Raw genomic sequence first — 23683 nt, forward strand, 5'->3', positions numbered from 1 at the left:
CAAGTTTCAGTTCTCAGCTAATGGGCTGTATTCATTAAATATACACTTGTGTGTTACTGAGCAATCAAAGCAGAGGTATAAAACCCAATTATAATCCAGAAAGGGTTCAAATGTCAGCATAGGTCACTTTACTGATAAGGGCACACATGATTTTACATTCCATCTGCATTGAAACCAAAGATAACTTTTCCCATGACTCACACCACCCAATCTGCACAAATTTCTTCTCTCCTTTCCCCCACGAAGCAAAATCACCTCAGGAAAAGGACTAACACATCCAAAATACACACGCCTCTTAATGCCTTCATTGCAAATGTGATTAGCCAAATGGAGCAGTGATAGCTTCAGCTTATGTACATGTTCCATTTCATTCCAACATAAGACAGAATATTCTCAAAAAACAAAAATACCTCAAGACATTCAGGATGCGAGGATGCAAATGTCTTCCACTCTTCCAGAGTGTAATGTTTGTGAATGGTGATGAACATGGCGAACTAGAAAAGAAACCAGAGTCTCAGGAAGTGCAGTGAAAGCATATAAAGGCCAGTCATTTCATCTGACATTTCTTATACAGTATCTACAAGTGCTATTTTGTATCTGGGGAATTACTCACAATGCCTTCAATATAAACTCTATTGGGAAGGTTAGGACTACAGGATCACCTTTCTCAAACCCCTTTTGTATAGGTAATAGTTTTAACTTTTCATACTTGTTTCCCACAAGACGAGGAATGTTACCAAATAACTAACAAGCTGATAGTTTAACTTCTTGTGTATGAAGGTCTGTACAGATCCTAATCTATATTCCAATTGGTAAGCACTTCAACTGCTTGAGGCTAGAGGCTTAAATGAGTTGGCACACCTCGGTCAAACAAGACAAGCATAAAGTACTTCAGAGAAGTACATGTGTATTGTGAAAGGTCATGGCTGGCATGTGACATGTGACATTGACCTCTCTGGTCGGATGACAGCATTGCTCATCGGGTCGGAAGCGACACCACTGTCAGAGTTTTGCTCCACCCCTGCCCTTCTGGGCACACCTAACCATTGGCTTTTGTAAAACACCTTTGCACCTGGCCCCGAGCGATTGGCTTGTGAATCACCTGGGCTGGCTCCACCCCCAGCTCTCCAGCAGTATAAAAAGTGCCTCATGTTGGATTGCGGCCTCCCTCTCTCCAAGGATGTTGAGGTAAGCTGTGCACTACTTCAGGGTAGATAGTTAAAGATCCCGGGAAGCATTAGAGCCAATGTTTGTCCAGATTCAAGGTGTTCAGACATTGTATTGTTTATTCCTTGATCATTTGTAACCAGTTGAGAGAGTGAGAGAGAGAGTGAGAGAGAGAGTGAGAGAGAGAGTGAGAGAGAGAGTGAGAGAGAGAGTGAGAGAGAGAGTGAGAGAGAGAGTGAGAGAGAGAGTGAGAGAGAGAGTGAGAGAGACTCACCCCACTGTGTTTTCCCCCACATCTCATGATCACCCGTGTGCGAGTGCGCATCTGTTCCCATCCATTCTGTCCCTGCGTTTGTCTTTGTTACTAAATTTTCCCTTTGTAAAATACAGAGACTTGTGTCTGAAGCCCTCTGCCTTTAAGACCCTTAAGAAACTTTTCTCACAACAACATGATTTGTAAACGTTATTTGATGTGCTATAAAATTTGTATCTTCTCCAATATTATTTCATAATATTCAACAGTGCTAGGTTTCAAAGGAGCTGTGACCATATCATAATAATGGTTTGAAATGAACCAAAATAATAATAAATCCTTTATAGTACCAACTGTTGTAACGATGCTTAAGTAAGCCAAGTGTCTCGTATTCTGTCAAGGGAAGGACACTATCCATGTCAAGACAATTACCACAGCAAGCCCTCAAATCAACAAATCACGTGTGAGGGAAAATAACCAATCTTGAGACAGATTATTTTCCTGTAATGTTGGTGGTGTAAAACAGTGGTAGTGCCAATGGAAGTCACTGGGTGGGTAGGCAGGCTTTTTCTACTGGGGCTGGTGATTATTTGGTATTTAGTATGCATTAATGTGATTTGCTACATTTCAACACAGACTTGAATATTGTCCTGGTCTTGGAAGTTTGAATGGGTTACCGCTCATCCCAAGGTAACAAATGGGCTTTTTTTTGTATATACAGACATCCATAAGTCGATTTTGTCTGTAGCTTGGATAGTACACTAAAAAAGACACTCTATGGTAACCATACCTCCAAAGTATTGTGCTGAATGGCATCAAAAACACATAATACTGATAAGAAAGAATTACTAAACATGGGGAGAGAGAGCAGAAATTAGTTCTGCCATTTGTAGGAATGAACGTATGTACGTACATCGGACTTCTAAATTTAGTGATACTTATGCGAGCTCGATCTATGTAGGGGTGCCCATAAGTTCGGCATTTGTAACTCAGGGATGACCTGTACTTGTTACTGGAAGTGTTGTGAATAGAGCCGAACACTGAAATCATCTACAAAAGCTCAGCTCCTGGCTCTATGAAAGAATGAAAGTCACCAGTGAAACGGGAGTGATGGATGGGATGAGAATGTTCCCCATAAGAACACTAACACTGGCATTATGAGACGACACTGATCGGCTTCTGATAGTAATCACACCATCCTGGTGTATCATGTTTCATGCTGTTCATTGGAGACATTCTACTTAACCCCATACTGGTGCCAGTCTTGCTGGGGCTCCAGTGCCAATACTGTAATGAATGTTTCCTCAACATTAGGAACATACAGTACAGGGGAAGGCCATTTGGCCTTCCATGCCTGTGCTGGCTCAACACAGAACAGCAGTGTGCAGTCACTATACAGTACTACAGTCACTATAAATATGTTTTCTGTCACCAACCATGAATATTCCAGGCCCCAAAATATCCTTCCAGGATTGAACCCAGGTCTTTGGTGCTGCAAAGCAGCAGCTCTACAAGATACACCATTGTTGCTCTGGTATCTTTCCCGAGGATGGTGCAGAGTTATCCATAACACTACAGCTGAGGTCCAATTAGATTCCTGCATAATCTTTTGTTTGTGTGATTATGGTTGGGCTGCTGCTCCCTCCTCCCCTCAGGTCTTGTACCCTGGCGTGAATCAAGGCTGCAGTGTCTGCAGCTGTACAGTTGAGATGGAAGGCAACTTCATGGGTGCACCCATGAGCAATTTGGGCAAAGTGGTCAGTTAGCCACACATAACTCACTGCCCACTAAAAGTACAATTGTGATGGAAAGTAACAGCTACTTTCCTACAACCATCAGGGTCTTGAACCGACCTGGACAAACCTAACCCTACCTCAGCAATGGAACACTACGGACCACCTCTTACACTACCGTGGACTTGTCCCTGATTGTGTCTTTTTGCACTAATGTCTTGTTTCTCCCCCAGTCTTTTTTTTCTCTTCACTAGGTTGTATAATTTATGTTCTAGGTGTTGTCTGAACTTGTGTCTGTGATATTGCTGCAAGCAAGTTTTTCATTGTACTTTTACCTCACCATACTTGTGCACATGACAACAAACTCAACTTAAATGCAGTTTAAGTGGAGAGTCACTCTCTAGTCTGGATTCGCATTTTAGTCATACATGGCTAGAGTAAAGTCTGAATTACTTTCTATTGCGTTAACAATTTGTTTGTAATTTTCAACATTGATCCCATGAATTAAAATTTCCAAGAAACCTGATCTCAGCTAAGCTAACGGATCCTGAGAGTTGTGGTAGTCCTTTCCATCTATACGATGGCCACCGAGCCCAACTATCAGCACTGCCTAATACACGTTTTGCATCCATTTCACAGTCCTGTATATAGTTACTAAACATATAAATAGCCTGAGTTAATTCCACCTGGAAGTTTCTGCTCTGCTGAATTGGAATGTTTGTTTTTCCCCTTCTCTTGCTTTGGAGTTTTGGAAACACATTTCTTGCAAGGTACACGACCCAAATCATGTGTTTAGCGATTACACACCTGTTTTGCCCACAGCTACGATTTGTATAAAGTTCACCCTGGTCTATGAGGTTCAACAAGTTTGCTTCAGGGTTTATTTGAAAACACAGACATTCAATAGACCCATCACTGGTGGCAATGGAACAGAGGTTTCAGCTTCCACCCCCTTCATTTTGACTTGTACGTCAACCATTTGAGACTGTTGAATCATTTGCCCTCATTAGTACAGGAACAATCTCTGCACAATAGCAAGGCTGTTGTAAATCATGCTTGATGTCTTCAGAGAACAAACAGTTCTAATCAAATTAAACTCAACCAGTTGAGAGCTTGATGGTGTAGTGCACTGGAACACTCACTGACTATGCAAACCATCCTTCACCAAAGGAAAAAAAATAATGTCCTTGTAAAGTGTAAAAGTCACAAGTAAATTAACAGGTGCTGCAACACTGTGGAGGCACAATTCATCATCAGCCAACAGAAAAGGATTATTAAACAGTCACCTGATATTGGCAAAACAACAGTCAGGATGACTCACTGTCAAGTCTTTTGTTACACAACACATGCATGTCCAAAAAAGTTTATCCCAAAGAAGTTACTCACCTTACTTAACACCTCGGCCATTTTGAACGTACCAACTGTGTCCATGTTGGCTGCGATAATGGGGATTCCAGTGTAAGTCTGTTTAGAGTTCCGAAATGTAAAGGTTCGCGTGAGATCCACCTGTACAGGAGAAAGGCAAACCTTTAAACATGCAGCCTATTCTACACATTTGAAGAGTTTTTCAGTGTTCTTCCAGTGTCCCAGGCTGCATTGGGAGGCAAGGGAAGAGATCACTGAGGGTCTGATGTACATTTTTGCATCTTCAATAGCCATGGGTGAAGTACTAGACAACAGGAGGATAGCAAACATTGGTCCTTTATTTCCATCATTTTCTATGTTTTGTTTATGGAAAATCCTGCCTCACAGATTTTATTGATTATTTTTGAGGAGGTAACCAAGCATATTGATGAGGGGAGTATGGTAGATGTCGTCTACACGGACTTCAGTAAGGCATTTGACGAGGTCCCGCATAATAGGCTGGTCCAGAAAGTTCAGGCCCATGGGATCCAGAATAGGTGGGCAAATTGGATCCAGAATTGGCTTGGTAATAAGAAGCAGAGGGCAGTGGGAGAGGGTTGCTGTTCTGATTGGAAGTTTACAAGGATCAGTGCCAGGACCCTTGAGATTTAAACATTAACATTGACTTGGATGTGAATGCAACAGATAAGTAAGTTTCCAGGTGATATTTGAATTGGTGTCGTAGATAGCAAGGAAGGTTGCTCAAGGCTACAGCACGATAATAGATTGGCCAGAGAGTTGGGTGGAACAATGGAAAACAGAATTTAATCCTGACAAATACGAGGTGAGATGCATTTTGGGAAGCAAACAAGGCTGGGACATAGAGAGTAAATAGTCAGACCCTTGGGAGTATTGATGAACATTGGGACCTTGTGGTACAAGTCCATAGATCCCTGAAAGTGGCAGCACGGGTGGATAAGGTGGTGGAGGTGGTATATGGAATGCTTTCCTTCATTGGCCACGGCAGAGAATACAAAAGCTCGGGATGTTCTGTTACAGTTTTATAAAACATTGCAAGGCAACACCTGGAGTATTGTGTGCAGTTCTGGTAGCCACACTATAGGAAGGATATGGTTGTGCTGGAGAGAGTGCACAGGACATTCCCCAGGATAGGAGCACTACAGTTATAGGGATAGACTGGATCAGCTGGATTTGTTTACCCCAGAGCAGGGAAGGCTGACCTGATATAAAATTTATGAGGGGTATAGATATTGCAGATAGTAAGAATCATTTTCCCCACGGTGGAAGTCTGAGACAAGAGGATATAGGTTTAACGTGAGAGGTAGGAGGTGTAAAGGGGATCTGAGAGGGATTCTCTCCTCTCCCCCACCCCCTCTCTCTCTCACACACACACACGGTAGCTGGAGTCTGGAACTCACTGCCTGAGAGGTGGAGGCAGGTACTTTCACAGCATTTAGAAGCACCTAGACATGATTGACAAATTTGCTCAAATTCTTTGAGAGTATAACAGGGAGAGTTGATGGAGGGGAATCTGTAGGTATAGAACAGTACAGCACAGTACAGGCCCTTCAGCCCACAATGTTGTGCCAACCTAAATAAACCTACTCCACAATCAATCTAACCCTTCCCTCCTACACAGCCCATAACCTCCATTTTTCTTACATCCATGCACCTATCTAAGAGTCCTTTAAATGTCCCTATTGCATCAGCCTCCCACCACCCCCGGCAGTGCATTCCAGGCACCCACCACTGTGTGAAAAACCTACCTCTGACATCTCCCCTAAACTTTCTCCCACTCACCTTAAACAGATGTAATGTACTTAGATTTACAAAAGGCATTTGACAAGGTGCCACATAAAAGGCTGGTGCACAAATTAAAAGCCTATGGTATCAGAGGAAGTGTGTTAGAATGGATTGAAAACTGGCTGAATCATAGAACACAGTTGGAATAAATGGATCGTCTTCGGACTGAAAGGAGGTAACCAGTGAGGTACAACAGGGATCAGTTCTTGGCCTGCAATTGTTCACTGTTTAATGACCTGAAGGAAGGAACAGTATGCAAGGTTTCCAAATTTGCCAATGATACGAAAAAAAGTGCAAGGGCATATTGTAATAAGGATACTGTGATTCTGCAATGGGATATAGATAGAGTATGCATGCAAAAGACTGGCAAATGGAGTTTAATATGGACATGCAGTTCAATGAGAGAAATCAAAAGATGGATTATTTAAAATGGAGAGAGAGACTGCAAGTGAGTGAAGTTCAGAGTGATCTAGGTGTTCTAGTGCATGAATCTTAAGAAGTTAGTGGGCAGGTCCAACAAGTAGGTAAAAAGGCAAACAGCATTTTGGCTTCAGTGCAAAGGTGCTAGAGCTTAAAAATATGGAGATTTTGTTGCAGTTGTACAGGGTATTGATGAGGCCTCACCTCCAAATACTGTGTACAGTTTTCCAGTATCTGCAGTTATTTGATTTCCATTTACAATAACTTGACAAAGGTTGGAACTGTCTCGAACAGCGTCTCTCAAATCTCAAACCCTCAAACTATGTCAGCCGTACACACACTGATCCACTGGAAAAGCACGACTTCCAAATTTCCCTTCAAATCACATTCTGACTTGACTTCCGTGGTCAATCCTTTACTGGATCACATGTCTGGAACTGCAACCCAACAGCATTGGGAGGTAGTTCCCTCCCCACTCAAACTATTAAAGAAATTGATGGTAATTGATGATCAACTGCAGTCAGATGGAGAGGGACAATAAGACAGGTTTAGTCTCATCATTGTCAGTTCAAGACATGGCACCAAATGTCCAAAGCGCCATCAAAACAATAAATTAATTGAAAAGAGACAGACCTTTGCTAATTTGGCCAAATGAATCCTATTGCGAGCTCTCATCTATTAAAAAAAGCAAAAAATGGGTTGCTTTTGATGCAACTATGCTTAACTGCTTACATTCCTTTCCTAAGAGTGTTGACAATTAACATTGACACTAGCAACAAAACTATTGCTGAAATTAAAACCATTACTATTGTTTGTTGGCACTGAAGCACTGGTACAGATTAATGCCTTGAGGATATTGAGTGGGACGCAGTAAATGTCAACACAATAATTCATTCAAGGCTCAGGTGACGTCAAACCACGAGAGGAAAGATCTGTCAATAGAACCCCAAATTTGATTACTTTCTTATAACCTACCAACTCTCTCCTAGTATTCTTTATAAATGGGAGTCAGATTTGAACACCATGTACTTAATATGGGAGTTAACCAGGTTTCCAAGAGTGAACTGTGCTCTTTGATTGTTTTCCAGTTGTTTGCTTAGAATGGCACAGGATAAAGCTCAAAACAGGTTTTCCAATACTTAATCGTTTATACAGAAAATAATTACAATTATATAATACGTCTAGGATACCAGGGAGCTTGGTAAATTAAAAGATCATTGTCCAATACCTTTTACATACCTGATAGATCTTTTCTTTAGAACTCTTAAAACATGTTATTTTGAGGCACATTTTACTACTTTCTTTGAAGAGGCAATGGTTTAGACTCAATCAAATGCCCTAGTTTTCCAGACATTGAACAGGCACATAATCCTCCCACCATATTGGACTGAACTTGATCTTGGCATGCAGTGCATTTGCATCAAAGCTCCCCCCACCAACCTGGGCCATGCCATTTTCTCACAGCTACTATCAGGCAGGAGTTACAGAAGCCTGAAGTCCCGCAACACCAGGTTCAAGAACAGCTACTTCCCTTCAACCATTTGGTTCTTGAGCCAACCTGCACAACCCTAATCACTACCTCAGTATAGCAACATTATAACCAATCAGCACTACAATGGGCCTTGTTTTTGTTGTCGTGTTCCCTCTTTTATAATCTTTCATAATATTTAATTTGTTTTTCTTGTGAATGTTGTGTCTCTGTTGCTACATGACCGTGATGCTGCTGCAAGTTTTTCATTGCACCTGTGCAAAGTTATACTTGTGCATATGACAATAAACTTGACTTTGATGAGTAGGATTGTGTAATATTTTACAGGTTAGTTGGTTTGATTTTCCCTGCTTAATTTTCTGACATTATGACATTAGGTGTGACTGCTAGCAAGACCGTTTTGCTGGGTTTGCACTGATTTCCCCCCCCCCCCCCCTTCTAATGAATAGACTGCAGTCAGGAGTGGTTAGTTAGGTATCATATGGATTTGTTAACTTTTGTGGCATTTGCAAAACAACTGGATAAAATGTTCTGACTGTTGAATTTGGTAATGTATTCAACAGCATCAGAAGTTGCCTGATGTGTCATGCTTGTGTGAGCAGACAAAGGTCAGTTTTACAGACTACAGAACTTCTCAAATTCCCAACACCCGCCTCGTCAAGCACCTCCTGCGGATCCCTCCAGGGGCTTCAGCTGAGAACCTGCAGAACTGCTGAGGGGAAAAAAGTCAGCCAAAGAATAGTAAAGAGGAGAAAGTATCACCTTCACAGGAAATTGTTAGACCACCCTACTATTTATTGTCAGCTTTTGACTAACTTTGCTCAAGGTCCTCCATGTGTGCAGCATGTAGCTGTTGAGCTTGACATGGAGCAGGGCACTCTTTCCACACACACACACACACACACACACACACACACACACACGTGCCTTTCCCCAGATAATTTTTTGGTTTATTGCCAGGAGTGACAGTGCTGTCTTTGTTATGTGGTCGTAGGCATGAGCCTTACCCTGGTAAAAATTTGCGATAAGCTGCTCATTGTTGAGCCTTGTGAGCCAGTGTTCCAAGGGAGATAACTATACCCACCACGTGTTGGTCAAACGTAATTAGTTGCAAGCCTAGACCCCCTGCTTGCTTGGGACAATTCAAGTGATCAGTCTTTATCCAGAGATTGCTGACACCCCTTACAACCAACAGAACTGTCTCAGCTCAGCAGTGAATATTTGGTACCCTAGGCTACAGTAGCTTCAGGTCAGTCAGGGCCATGGCGTCATTTAACACAGAATCAGGCCCTTCGGCCCGCCATGTCCATACCGCCCTTGTACCCATGCACAGTAACGCTATTCACCCGCATCTTTTCTGCTTCACCCTGCCCCCTTCACACTTCCTACACCATCCGCCAGGCCATCACCCGCCCAGGTCTGCTCGGGCTGTGTCCTGCCCCCTCCCTTTCAGGTCCGCTTGACCTGCATTCCGAGTCTCTCTTTCGGGTCCAGCTGAGCCGCACCCTGCCGGGTCCGCCAGATCCACTCGGGATCATCCCGCTCCCTCTGCACTCCGTTTTCTCAGCCCGTTCACGCTTCACCTGCCTGGTGCGCTGGCTCGCCACCTTGCCCACGTCCACTTCCAATCACCCCCGCGGCCCATTACGGTGGCGCACCCTTGGGTTAGTTGCCCCTTCACGCTGTCCATCCCGGCTCCTGGTTCACGGTCCGCTCGGCTATCACCCTTTCAGGTCCGCTGAAGCTCCGCCTTGCCCACTCCCTTTCACGTCCACCTAACCTGCATCCTCGGTCTTCCTTTCAGGTCCGCTTGCGCTGCATTCTTACAGTGGCCGCAGTCTTACTGTACTCTCAGAACTGTGGCGTCTTACTTGATGCTGGACGGCACCCACGCCAGTGGTGTGGAGTTAAGGGTGTCAGTACTTATCCTCAATCAATTCACCGATTGCTAAGTTCTCTATGTGAACTGTTAAACCTGACCAGCCAGCAATATTCAACAGAGAGACAAAGGACTGCAGATGCTGGAATCCTGAAGAAGGGTCCTGACCTGAAACAGTGACCGCCTGCTTTGCTTCATGGATGCTGCCTGGCCTGCTGAGTTCCTCCAGCATCAGCAAGTTTTGCAGCAATATTCAACCGTTATCAGGACCCACAGTTGTACTGATGCAAGCTCAGAGTCATACAGCGCAGAAACAGGCCCTTCAGCCCAACTCGTCCATACCCAAGTCGTCTACCTGAGCTAGTTCCATTTGCCTGCATTTGGCCTATATCCCTTTAAATTCTTCCTATCCATATACCTGTCTAAATGTCTTTTAAACGTTATTGTACCTGCCTCAACTACTTCCTCTGGCAACTCATTCCGTATACACACCACCCTCTACGTGGAAAAGTTGCCTTCAGGTCCCTTTTAAATCTTACCCCTCCTATCTTAAACCTATGCCCTCTAATTTTAGACTCCCCTATCCTGAGAAGATTGTGACCATTCAACTTATCTACACCCCATCTGAAGAGTTAGTGTCTCACTCCTGCATTGTTCCTACTCACTCCCATCTTGCTGCTAATTCTTTAAAGTGTTGGTAACAGACAAGAATCTGATTGGACTCCTATGCATCTTAATTTAAAATCACGTACAAGGAAAGGCACAGGATCTGATATTGAGGGTTTTTGTCACATCAGGGCCATAATGGTGCAATGTGTTGATCATTGGGCATCAAGTACCAGTTCCTGAAATAGTACTCCATTGCTTATTGTAGGCAAAACATTTAAGATCCTCAGTGGATGTGACAGAGTAGACGTCGAGATGTTTCCATAGTGGGAGAATATTGAATGAGGGGGCATGGTTACAACAAAAGATGTGTAGAAACTACTTCTTGCAGAGGGTGGTGAATCTCTGGAATTGTCTGCCCTATAAAGTTGAGGCGGCTGGATCATTGGGCAGGCACAGCAGTGTAGCAGTTAGCGTAACACTATTACAGCACCAGCGACCCAGGTTCAATTCCCGCCACTGTCTGTAAGGAGTTTGTACGTTCTCCCCATGTCTGCATGGGTTTCCTCCCACATTCCAAAGATGTATGGGTTAGGAAGCTGTGGGCATGCTATGATGGCACTGGAAGCGTGGTGACACTTGCGGGCTACTCCCAGAACACTCTTACGCAAAAGATGCATTTCACTGTTTCTTGATGTACACGTGACCAATAAAGAGATCTTAAGATACATTTTTGAAGGATTGGGAAAAATCAAAGGCTGTGGGGAAATGGCACAGAGGAAGAGTTGAGGCCAGGGCTGATTAACCATGATCTTATTCAAAGGTAGGGCAGGCTTGAGGGGCCTGATGGTCTACTTCCGCATGTATTTCATATCTTTTTAGGTTTGTGAATACAAGCACTTCTCATCAACGTAGAGCAATTTGCAGAATTTATGATCTGGTCACAGGGATGTCCCTGGCAAAAAATGGCCTGGCGCTAGTCCCAGAGCTGGTGGCAGCCCAATATTCACCCATGGGAGGCTGGATCTACCCTCAAGATGGCCATGGAATGTCTGCCTACTCAGTATGCCTGTAATGAGACTGATGGAGCCATTCCATTAGCAGCCTTTTCCACTGTAGCAGAGCCCAGGACAGATTAATGTAGTGGTAGGGTGGCACAGTAGTGTAGCAGTTAGTGTAACACTATTACAGCGCCAGCGACCCAGGTTCAAGTCCAGCCGCTGTCTGTAAGGACTTTGTATGTTCTCCCCGTGTGACTGCATGGGTTTCCTCCGGGTGCTCCAGTCTCCTCCCACATTCCAAAAAAGACATACAGGTTAGGAGCTGTGGGCATGCTATGGTGGCACTGGAGGAGTGGTGACACTTGCAGGTTGCCCCCAGCACATTCTCAGTACGCAAAAAGATGCATTTCACTGTGTGTTGCAATGTACGTGTGACTAATAACTTATCTTTCGGATACCACGGCTGCTATTGCAGTCAAATTCCCATATGTGCTATCGCTGTCCACACCTGTTCCCAGCAGTTATAGCTACTTCCAAAGGCAGCCTGCTCCCTTGGGATCATGGAACCTTGTCCCAGGAGGTTTGGGGGGGGGGGGGGGGGGGGTGGTGGGTGGTGATGTGGTTCAACAAGCTCCATCCGGAACAAAACTGGCCAGCAATATTTTGAGTGATCGGCCCTTCTTGGTTCACCCTTGGGCCCCTACTTATGTTTCACAGGTAACATCCTGGTTAATGACAAGTCATGGAACCGCACAGGACAGATAGGCCCTTCAGTCCATCTTGTCCATGTCAACCAAGTACTCCACACCAATTCCATTTACCAGCACTTGGTCTGTAGCCTTCAATGCCAGAGCAGTTCAAGTGCTTGTCTAGATACTTCTAGAATGGCATTAGAGTCTCTGCTTCCACCACCTCCTCAGGCAATGTGTTCCAGACTGCAACTCCCTCCAGGTAAAAAGTTCTTCCTCAAATCCCCTCTAACCCCTTACCCCAAACCTACAGTCCTCTAGTTTTAGACACCTCTGCTATGGGGGAAAAAGTTCCTACTACCACCCCTATCTCTGCCCCTTAATCATAATTCAGTAAACTTCAATCACATCCCTACCACCCCCCAACCATCTCAGCCTCCTCTGCTTCTTCAATAGCATGATGACAAGGTTGTACTTTCCACCAGATCTTCTTGCAATACTGAGCTACATAATGGCTCACTGGCTTGGCCTTCTTGGGGACCTATTTTTGGTATTGGTTTATTATTGTCACATGTACTGAGGTACAGTGAAAAACTTGTCTTGCATACGATTCATACAGGTCAGTTCATTACACAGTGCAGTTACATTGAGTTAGTATAAGAGTGCATTGATATAGTACAGGTAAAAACAATAACAGTAGAATAAAGTGTCACAGCTACAGAGAAAGTGCAATGCAATAAGGTGCAAGGTCACAACAAGGTAGATTGTGAGGTGAGAGTCCATCTCAGCGTTAAGGAAACCGTTCAATAGTCTTATCACAGTGGAATAGAAGCTGTCCTTGAGCCTGGTGGTATGTGCCTTCAGGCTCCTGTATCTTCTACCTGATGGAACAGGAGAGAAGAGAGAATGTCCCGGGTGGGTGGGGTCTTTGATTATGCTGGCTGCTTCACCAAAACAACAAGAGGTAAAGAGAGTCCAAGGAGGGGAGGCTGGTGTCTGTGACGCACTGGGCTGTCCCCACAACTCTCTGCAGTTTCTTGCGGTCCTGGGCAGAGCAGTTGCCATACCAAGCTGTGATGCATCCAGGTAGAATGCTTTCTATGGTACATCGATAAGTTGGTGAGGGTCAAAGGGGACATACCTGAGGAAGTAGAGGCACTGGTGAGCTTTCTTGGCCATGGCATCTGTGATTTGACCAGGACAGGCTGTTGGTGATGTTCACTTCCCAGGAACTTGAAGCTCTCAACCTCAGCACCATCGATGTAGACAGGTACATGTACACCGCCCCCTTTCTTGAAGTCAATGACCAGCTCTTTTGTTTTGTTGACATTGAGGGAAAGGTTGTTGTCATGACACCATTCCACTAAGCTCTCTCTCCTTCCTGTACTCCGACTCATTGTTATTTTGAGATATGGCCTATAACAGTGGTATCATCTGCAAACTTGTAGATGGAGTTAGAGCAGAATCTGGCCACACAGTCATGAGTATATAGGGAGTAGAGGGCCGAGGATGCAGCCTTGTGGGGCACCACTGTTGAGAATAATCATGCCACATTCCAATACTCACTGATTGCAGTCTGTTGGTTAGAAAGTCAAAGATCCAGTTACAGAGGGAAGTGTTGAGTCCTAGGTATCAGAGTTTGGTGACAAGTTTGCTTGGGATTATAGTATTGAATGGTCCCACAGTTTTTGGCCAGGAAGACAATTAATGGCACTTGGCCAACAGTTTGAAGACACTTATCACCTTTTCACATGGAAAAGCACGAGAAGAAGGGTGTCACTTCTTTCCCATGCTCTGCTGTCACCCAAGCTGCAATCCTGCAGGCTGGTTGCTGGCTCGTCCTGTGCTTCCCTCGAAGTGGAAGGGGAAGCAGCAAGGCAAGGGCAGGAGCAACAAGAGAGGAGGGCAGCAGTGGTGCACAGGAGGTGATCACCACAGCTGTATTCACAGGGAGTACATCCCCTGTGGAGCTGCATTGCCAATCGATGCGTCAGGCACCTAGGAGGGTCTACAAATTTGTGTAATGTACTGCAGCATTACATAGGGGCCTGGACAGATTGCCCATGCCTGGCCCTTAATGCCATAAACCTGCTGTCAGTTTTCAAGACCATCTCTCTCTCTCCATACTTGCTTATGGCACAAGGCTATTTGGCCCATCCAACCCATGCTACCTCAGAGCAATCCCACTCCAACTAATTTTCCCTCCCCACATTCCAATCAACACCGATTCTTTCCCCCCACCCCACCCCCCAATCTACACTAGCCAATTGCCCTGTGGGAGTGTTTGGGGGAACCCCACAGTCACGGGGAGAACATGCAAACTCCACACAGACAGCACTAGAGGTCAGGACTGAACACGGCTCTCTGGAACAGCGAGGCAGCAGCTCTACCAGCTGCACCAGTGCCCCTGCCCACCCCCAAATATTCAGAGGAATGCCACCATCTCTTCCTCCATGGAGAGAGGGTGGATGGGTGCTAGGATTTACCCACTGTAGGCTTCCCAAGTGTGTGGTGTGCCAATGATTTTTATTGACGCACCATAGAAAGCATCCTATCCAGATGTATCACAGCTCAGTATGGCAACTGCTCTGCCCAAGGCCACAAGAAATTGCAGAGTTGTGGACACAGCCTAGTCTATTCACACAAACCAGCCTCCTCTCCAAGGATTCTACAATTCTCACTGCCTTGGAACACCAACCAATGTAATCAAATACCACTACCAACCCGTCCCTCTCTATTCTCCCCCCTTGCATCAGGCAGAAGATACAAAAAAGTTTGAGAACATGTACCACCAGGCTCAAGGACAGCTTCTATCCCACTGTTATAAGAGTCTTGAAACAGACCTCTTGTACAATAAGATGGACTCTTGACCTCAATCTACCTCATCATGGCCTTGCACCTTATTGTCTGCCTACACTTTCTCTGCAACTATAACATTATATTCTACATTCTGTTATTGCTCGTCTCTTTGTACTACCTCAAAGTACTTATGAACAATCTGTCTGGATGGCATGCAAACAAAGTTTTTCAGCATATCCCTGTACACATGACAATAATAAAACAATTACCATGGACTGAACCTATCGCCATTACCAGACTGGCAATGTCTTCTGCTCATGCAGTGGCACTGAGGTAAAAAGATCAACACGTGTACCACCACAAGCAACACCTCACAGCTTGGTGCCCATTAATGAATCCCAGCACTCATTCATCTTGTGCCAGCCCTCTGTACCAATGTTACTCCAGTTAGGCTATCAAGTTACCAGACCAGCTCCAGGGGACTACCTCTGATCTGTTGGCAGGTTTGACTGAAAAGTTTCTCTTACAAGAAATATAGGAATGAGTTTGAGGGGGTCATAGCAGTTGGCGTAACACTGTTACAGCGCCAGTTACCTGGGTTCAATTCCGGCCACTGTCTGTAAGGAGTTTGTACATTCTCCCCGTGTCTGCATGGGTTTCCTCTGGGTGCTCCGGTTTCCTCCCACATTCCAAAAATGTATGTTAGGAAGTTGTGGGCATGCTATGTTGGCACCAGAAGTGTGGTGACACTTGCAGGCTGCCCCCAGAACACGACGCAAAAAGATGCATTTCATTGTGTGTTTCAACGTACATGTGACTAGTAAAGGATATCTTATCCTACATAAGGCTGGTGAGCAAGTCACTGCCAAACAGCTGCAAAGAGGAAATGAGGGTTGCAGCAACATGTATGACTTTGAGGCAAATTAAATAGAGTAGCATGTGAACTGATGGTACAATAGTGGGGTTAACGGGGTAGTCAGCATAATGTAGTAAAGCTGAATATTTGGGTAAATGCAAGAAGATGGTATTGTTACCCTGAATTTGCTGAGCTTATTGAACTTCTGAAACCATGTTCTGGGAGCTGACTTCCTTATACTGACCTCCTCTGCATCTTTGCACTCCCACAAACCCATTACCTGCAGGGCTCTCTGGTCCAACAATCCCCCAAACCACCCAGTGGGAAAAATGATATTCATTCCTTCTCTATTGCCTTCAAGCATTAATGAAATTATTTCTGAGTAAAATTACTTTTGGCTGCAGCCAAAGAGAACTTTCCCTTAAGAGGTAATGAATGCCTTTAAATATTGTGGGAGTCACCTGATATGCAGCCCCAAAGCTGTCTGGCATGCTCGCCAAATTCATGGATTGCATGCCTGAATCTAGGAACAGGCAACATGAACATTAGGTATTGATGGTACATAAACAGGGGTGGACACTCCCCACCTTGCCTACGTGACTGGTTTTAGGAGAGGTTAAATTTCAAAGTCATTGTGTGATGGAAAGGAACAGTTCCTTTAATATTCCCTTGCGTAAAGGCAGTTCCAAACCATCAGAGTCAGAGGGCACAGAAACAGACCCTTCGGCCCAACTCATTTATGTTAACCAAGATTCCCATCTCAGCTAGTCCCATTTGCCCACATTTGGCCCATATACCTCTAACCCTTTCCTATTCATGTACCTGTCCAAGTGTCTTTTTAAATGTTGTTATTGTACTTGCCTCAACCACTTCTTGCAGCTCATTCCATATACTCACCACCCTCTGGGTGAAGAAGTTGCCCCTCAAGTCCCTTTTAAGTCTTCCCCTCTCACCTTAAACCTATGCCTTCTAGTTTTTGGGTCCCTTTCCCTAGGAAAAATTGTGTGCACTCACTCTGTCCCTCAATTTTATACACCTCTAAGGTCACCCCTCAGTCTCCTACATTCCAATGAATAAAGTCCTAACCTGCCCAAATTATCCCTATGTCAGGCCCTTGAGTCTTGGCAACATCCTTGTAATCTTCTTTGCACTCTTTCCAGCTTAATGACATATTTCCTGTTACAGGGTAACCAAATTTGTACACAGTACTCCAGGTGTGGCCTCACTAATGTTTTGTACAACTACCCTCTTCTCTGTGGATTGTCACCTTGTCATGGTGGAGAAGCTTGTGTGGTCCTGAGATCCGAGAGCGATGCCGTCTGGAGCTAACCCATGGCGATAAGGTCGATGGTGAGGTCCCTGACAAAGAACAATCCAACCAAGACCTCAATGGTGGAACAGGCAGACGAAGTTATTTCGAACTCAATGGCTGTGAAGGCGGATGAAGGCTGCAACATATCCATCAGCTCCAATCATTGTGGTTTCCATGTCATTGGAATCAGTTGGTTGATTTGTGAAGTATCGTGTGCTTTTTGTAGTGCAACATCAAGTACACTTTAAACAAATACACACACCAAGCATCTTCACTCTGTGGGCTTAATTTTCAGAGCCCAAGATTGGACTCAAGCCACTTCAGAGCCCATAAATAGATCACGGAATGAAGACCATCATCCTTGACCTCGAGGATAGCCACGGCAACTACCCTAATCTATGAACATAAGACATAAAAACACAAGGCCCCTCTTGCCTGCTCCTCCACTCAATAATGTCATGGCTGATCATTTACCTCAGTCTAACTTAGTAAACATCTTTACCTGCCAATTTAGCATACAGATCGTACGACGTGAGCAACAGGTTCTACTCATCAGCCGTGGCTCAGTTGAAGGTTAGTTGACAGTCTGCACAAAGCCACAACAATGGCTGTTGCCCATTCACTCTGAAATTTTGACCAACATACCATGTAATTCAGAGTTTGTTGAACTCCTCCTCTACCCAAACCTTCAGACAGGATAACAGGCTAGAAAAACTGGCTTGGTGTTCAGTTTAATGTACGAGACGACTTTGTATCCCTTACAGGCAATTTACAAATTTCTAAACAAATCCACAAGTTGGCCTGGAAGCTTATTTCAAGGAGGTTACAAGGCACTCAGTAAAAACTTTCTTCCAATCCACTTTTAATTCATCTAGCTAGTTATGTGGTAAAGTACTGCAGTGGCAGTATTTTGTGACCATAATGAGACACTGCAGCCTACAGTTTTCAGTGCCTCATTGGAATATCTCTTTACATTCAGGCTAGTTTTCACTGATTGTGCTTTGCCAAACTTATTGATGTGCATCACTCTGTGCATAACCAAGCAGGTAGCAGCTGTAACAACATTCATAACAACATACTGCTCAATAACTTTAAGGTCATTGCATTTTTAATTATTAATAGGGACCAGAAAATGCCTGTAAGGCTGGGATGGGTGGTGGAACTTGCACTTCCCATCCCAGCCTCCGGGGCATTTTGAGAAGTTCAGTCAGGCTGCTAGAATTCATCCTTGTCAATTCATCCATTCCCAATGTCTTATGAAGAAAATGTTCCAACTTGCAAAGGATGAAAAATTTTTCAAGCAACGCAGCTAAAGGAAGCCCTTAAATCCTGTTCACAAGTCAGGGTAGTGAGAAGAGGCAGGAAAATAGGAGGGGGAAGGATCTCCAACAGCATTGTATTTGGACAATGTTTGGTTCTCATCATAAGCTCAGATTTCCTCATCTCTTCAGATGAACTAAAAGGTCTTATAATGCCAATTAAAGAGGAATTTCTCCTCTATTGGGTCTGGCCAACCAAATCATTAAGAATGGTTCATCAGGTCACTCGCCTCACTTTGTGACACTTTGCTGTGTATGAATTAGCTCCTAACTACATCTTCATAATAAGTCATTCAACAAAAGAACAAGTACCAACAGGAATGAATTTTATCAAAACCTGATTGGTAAATGCAACCAAGTCCCTGTAATTCAGTCCAGTTCTGTCCACTGATAAAAATTCAATCACATCCTCCACATCCATGGTATGTAATGCACTGAAGCCATTCATACCAAAGACAGAACCAATTAGGCAAGGGATCAGGGAAACCAAGGCCCATCAATTTTCAGGTAGGTCTTCCCTTATACTACTACTCACACTTCCCACCAATGTCCTTAACACCGCTGCTCACGTCCAGCCACCAAAACCCCTGACCAACCTCATCAGACCTCATCACTGCACACACCCTTCCCCCGGACCCCGGCCCAATACCATCTCATTCCCCACCACCACACAATTTTGTGGCTGATCCCCCTCTACCATTCTATCTCCTGTCCAACCTTCACTGCCCCATCCCACCATGTTCTTCCATCTCCAGTCCCAATCCTTTCCACCACCCTCAACAACAAGCCCTCTCTCAACCTCACCACCCCATAATCTCCATCCTGGAGAACCTTCCCCTAACCTCACAAAAGGCAAAGTTGGTGAATGCAAGATCTTGCACACATTACAAGGTCTCTTCCTTTACACACAATGTTTGGGCTTCCTGTGCAACAGAACTTGGTTGCCAGAGGGTCTACCAGAAAATTCATTTGTACCTATGAATAATTCCAAAATGTAAGGGCAAAGAGATAAAAGCAGAAATGTAAATTCCTTAAGCACACTTCCAGCTTAAGAGTACTAAGGCAACAAAGATAGCTTACCATTCATTAACAACCATTTGAAAGTGAAGGTATTATACAACATTTTACATAGTTGTTAAACTTTCCAATAGCATTATTATTAGAAATGAATGCATTAGCAATGCAGGTGAGAAAGTGGCATAATAACTAATGTTAATGGATCAGTTTCTAGTGATGATATCAGTCAGGATCAGTTCCATTTCCGTGAGCTAACTCCTCATCAGCCACAGCTCCCTGCATCTAACATTACTTGGGACTTGCATGAACTCCTGTTCTAAGCCACCAGCCCTTGTGTTATTCCCGTGATTCCCAGTCACAGCCAATGTGCCTTCATCGGGAACACCGATGATTAACATGCATGGTGAGCCAACAGCATGGACAGTATTAGGTTAAAGAAAACTGGCTACAGTACAGACATATACAGAGTATTACTTTAACATGCTTGGAACTCTAACCATACCAGAGTCCATCTTATATTTATGTAAATTATTAGTAGTTCTACTGAAATGCATCAGCCACCCTTTTGTGCGCAATTATTTCTAGGGATACCAAGGGCTAACAGAATGATTTCCACTCACTGAGGTATCGTTTTTAATTGATGGACACAAACCTGCCAATAAGTTTCAACAATAACAAGTTTCAAAGACAAAATGCCTTAAAAAAAACACCACTTATTTTTAGGTATTTAATGGTGTCCAGGTCAAAATTCCAGTACACACTACTAACTAGTTCAGGAAGAAAGCTCACCACCATTCTTCTGAGGCAACCAGGGACTGGCACTGAATGCAAACCTTGCCAATACCCACATCCTGAGAACGGCTGAAATAGAAGCCTGTTTAACTTCTGAACAAGTTAACCAATTAGTTAGATTGGAATCACTGCTGCTCACCGAACCCAGATGTTCTGCTTCTTATTGATTTAAGTGGTTTTTACAGTCAAGTAAACAACTTATGCAATGCAAGGAAGCACCTTAATTTGAGAAGCCACAAAACCAAGCTCAGTCTTGAGTTTCTGTGGAAATGATTCCTCCCCCCACTTTTTTTTTGGAAAAGGTTAGTTATCCTTTAGTCACTGGAAAAAGCTTGCTTATGCATTTCTTTTAATACAAACAGCGTTTTCTCCAATACTGCACCTTTTATTTTGCATGCTTTGCCACTGCAGTTTTCCCAACATGAGAGATTTACTTTAAGTTACTAATAATCTATATTGTTAGTCTGGTGTTGGATGCAACTGCACACAAAAAAGTGATCAAAAATGTGATATGCAGGAACAAGTAAAAAATTCTCAGATTTTCCTGAATGGAACACACTGCTCACATTCCCTGCCCCTTATTGCGAAAGTTGCCCCAGAACTGAGCAGAACACCAAGTAGCAACGAGATCTCAAGCAGCACAATGTGTGATGTGGGTCCTACCATAAAGTCCTCAAAGCCATTGACAGAGGACCAAGCCCCAACTCGAACTTTGCTGTTTGTCAGCACTGCCTGGGCTTTTATATTTCTGAATGTCCTTGACATTCACAGACACAAAAAAAACTAAATAACCAATAGACAACTTTAAAAATTCAAAATTTTTAAAATAAAAAGCTGAAGCTTTTAAATAATTAAAACAAAACACATTTTAAATGCAATTTATTCTTCACTAACAGCCCAACAATCCCCATTTAAAGGAATGGGCTCCAGATACAGTGGTGGGTTTAAATTAATGCAGTATCTGACTGCAGTTATGGAGCACTTGGGAAGATCCTGATGCACCTTTGGTCTCCATCCATAATACATCATGCATGGAACTGCTGGCTCATGAAACTCTCTCTAGTTTGGGATTTTAGGGCAGCATATGAAATCATATCCCACATTATAATCAGTAACACAACCCACTGCATTACCAATATTATTATTAGGATTTTTGGATGTGCTTTCAAGATGAAATCAATTACTGAGTAAATAACTAAGTAAACAGACAGCTCTAAAAATAGTAGTGAAAGCAGTTACAAATTTAGTAATCCAGAGAAAACACTGAAACCTGCCATTAATCCATGAGTTTTTAAAGCTTTGCACTTCCTCAAAATATCCACCCAATTCTCCCATGATGCTTAACACCACTAACAGGGTCATTTTAGCATTGGAGAGACTATATAAATATTAGGCCAATAACAAAACAGCTTCAATGGAAGGGATAAGCAGCTGTAATTATATTGGGAGTCTACTTTGATAGTGCCCATTTTACGCCATCACTTAAAGTTAAAACTACTCTCGACCTCATGAGGACTGCCCAGCCAATTCATTCCACATGTTCACCAGACACTGTAGTTACATCCAATTGATATTCTTTCCTTCTAAAATGCAGCAATAATACTCTGCTGCTAATCTACAGCAACTCTTCAATCACTCCTCATTGTGTGGATAAAGTTAACAGCCCTTTTCTATACCGGCCTCATCTAATACATGGACACTATTGCTGCTGTAGTAGGTCCAGAGCTGCACATGGTACTGTTGGTGTGGCCACTGCAGTGCCTTGTACAAATTTAATATCATACCTAGAATTGCTCTTCTGTCCAGAGATCCATTCCTAATGTTGCACTGTTAGTTTCAGTGAGATTGTCTCAAATACCCACCCAAAAAGGTCATTCCTCTACTTTGCTGCCTCTGTAGCTGGAATGGGGAGAGGAAGGTGGGTCGATAATGCACATATACTGCACCATATCTAGGTGTGCAGGATAAATTTATTTTCTTAAGACCATTGGAAAGGTCAAGAAACATGCAATAAGAGTCACTACTCAAGCCCCTTCCACCATTCAACTAGATCAAGGGTGATATGTGGATTCCCACTAACCTTTCTGTGAAGAAGCATTTCTGACTTCACCACTGAACAGCCTGGCCCCAGCATCAGAGTTACTTTCCCTTGCTCACTAAATCCTTGAAATGACCCAACTACCTTAAACAGATCACCATTTAATCCTCAATAATTGAGCTGCCAGAGGAAGTGGTTGAGATTTAAATGACAGACAGGCACATGGATGGGAAAGGTTTAGGAGGGGTATGGGCCAAATGCTGGCAAGTGGGACTAGCTTGGAATGGCATCTTGGTTGGCATGGACCAGCTGGCCTGAAGGGCCTGTTTCTGTGCTGTATGACTATGACTCACACAGCACAGGACATTGAGTATAGAAGTTGGGATGTTGCAGTTATACAAGACATTGGTGAGGGCACACGGAGTATTGTGTACAGTTTTGGTCACCCTGTTAGAGGAAAAATGTCATTAAGTTAGAAAGAATGCAGGAAAGATTTACCAGGATGTTGCCTGGACTTGGGGGTGTGTATTACAATGGAGAGGTTGCGTAGACTAGGATTTTACTCCCTGGAACGGAGGTTGAAGGGTGACCTGACAGAGGTATATAAGATTATGAAGAGCATAGACAGGGTGAGAGCCCAGTCTTTCTCCCAGGGAGTGGATGCTAAAACGAGAGGGCAAGGGTTAAGATCAGAGACGAGAGGAATTAAAAGGGACATCAAGGGCAGCTTCTGGTGTGGTGTGTATTTGGAATGAGCTGCCAGAAATAGTGGTTGAGGCAGGCACATTAGCAACATTTAAAAGCCATCTAGATAAATACATGAATAGGAGAGGTTTAGAGGGCTATGGGCCCAAGCATGGGCAGAAGGGACTAGCTCACTGGGTAACAGTCAGTATGGACCAAATTGGGCCAAAGGGCCCTGTTTCCATGCTCTAGGACTCAAAAGGTGCACAAGTCAGGTCTCTGCCACCTATCCTCAAAGTTACCTTTTCCCTCTTTGTACCCCCTTCAATACTAATAGATCCTCACCGAGGCATGGTGATAGAATCGAACTCTTTACTCTAAGTAGGGTTGAACCAGAGCTTGAGCAAAAACAGTAATGTAACTCCACTCCTTAATGTTCTATCTGTCTTAAGGAAAGATCA

At 43.8% G+C, this 23683-nt stretch overlaps 1 protein-coding gene across 1 annotated transcript in view; it reads right to left on the minus strand.

Annotated features, from left to right (window-relative positions):
• The window catches only part of LOC127570611 (GMP reductase 1), a 64233-nt gene that overhangs the window by 37780 nt on the left and 2770 nt on the right, over positions 1-23683 (minus strand). The window contains exons 2-3 of the mRNA XM_052016328.1: positions 4540-4659; positions 411-494 (exon numbers count right to left, since the gene is read on the minus strand). Of these exons, the coding sequence (XP_051872288.1) occupies positions 411-494; positions 4540-4584 (129 nt within the window). The 5' untranslated portion in view covers positions 4585-4659. The remainder of the gene's footprint in view (positions 1-410; positions 495-4539; positions 4660-23683) is intronic.

The sequence above is a fragment of the Pristis pectinata genome, chromosome 5, assembly GCF_009764475.1.
Source record: "Pristis pectinata isolate sPriPec2 chromosome 5, sPriPec2.1.pri, whole genome shotgun sequence".
Taxonomy (NCBI): domain Eukaryota; kingdom Metazoa; phylum Chordata; class Chondrichthyes; order Rhinopristiformes; family Pristidae; genus Pristis; species Pristis pectinata.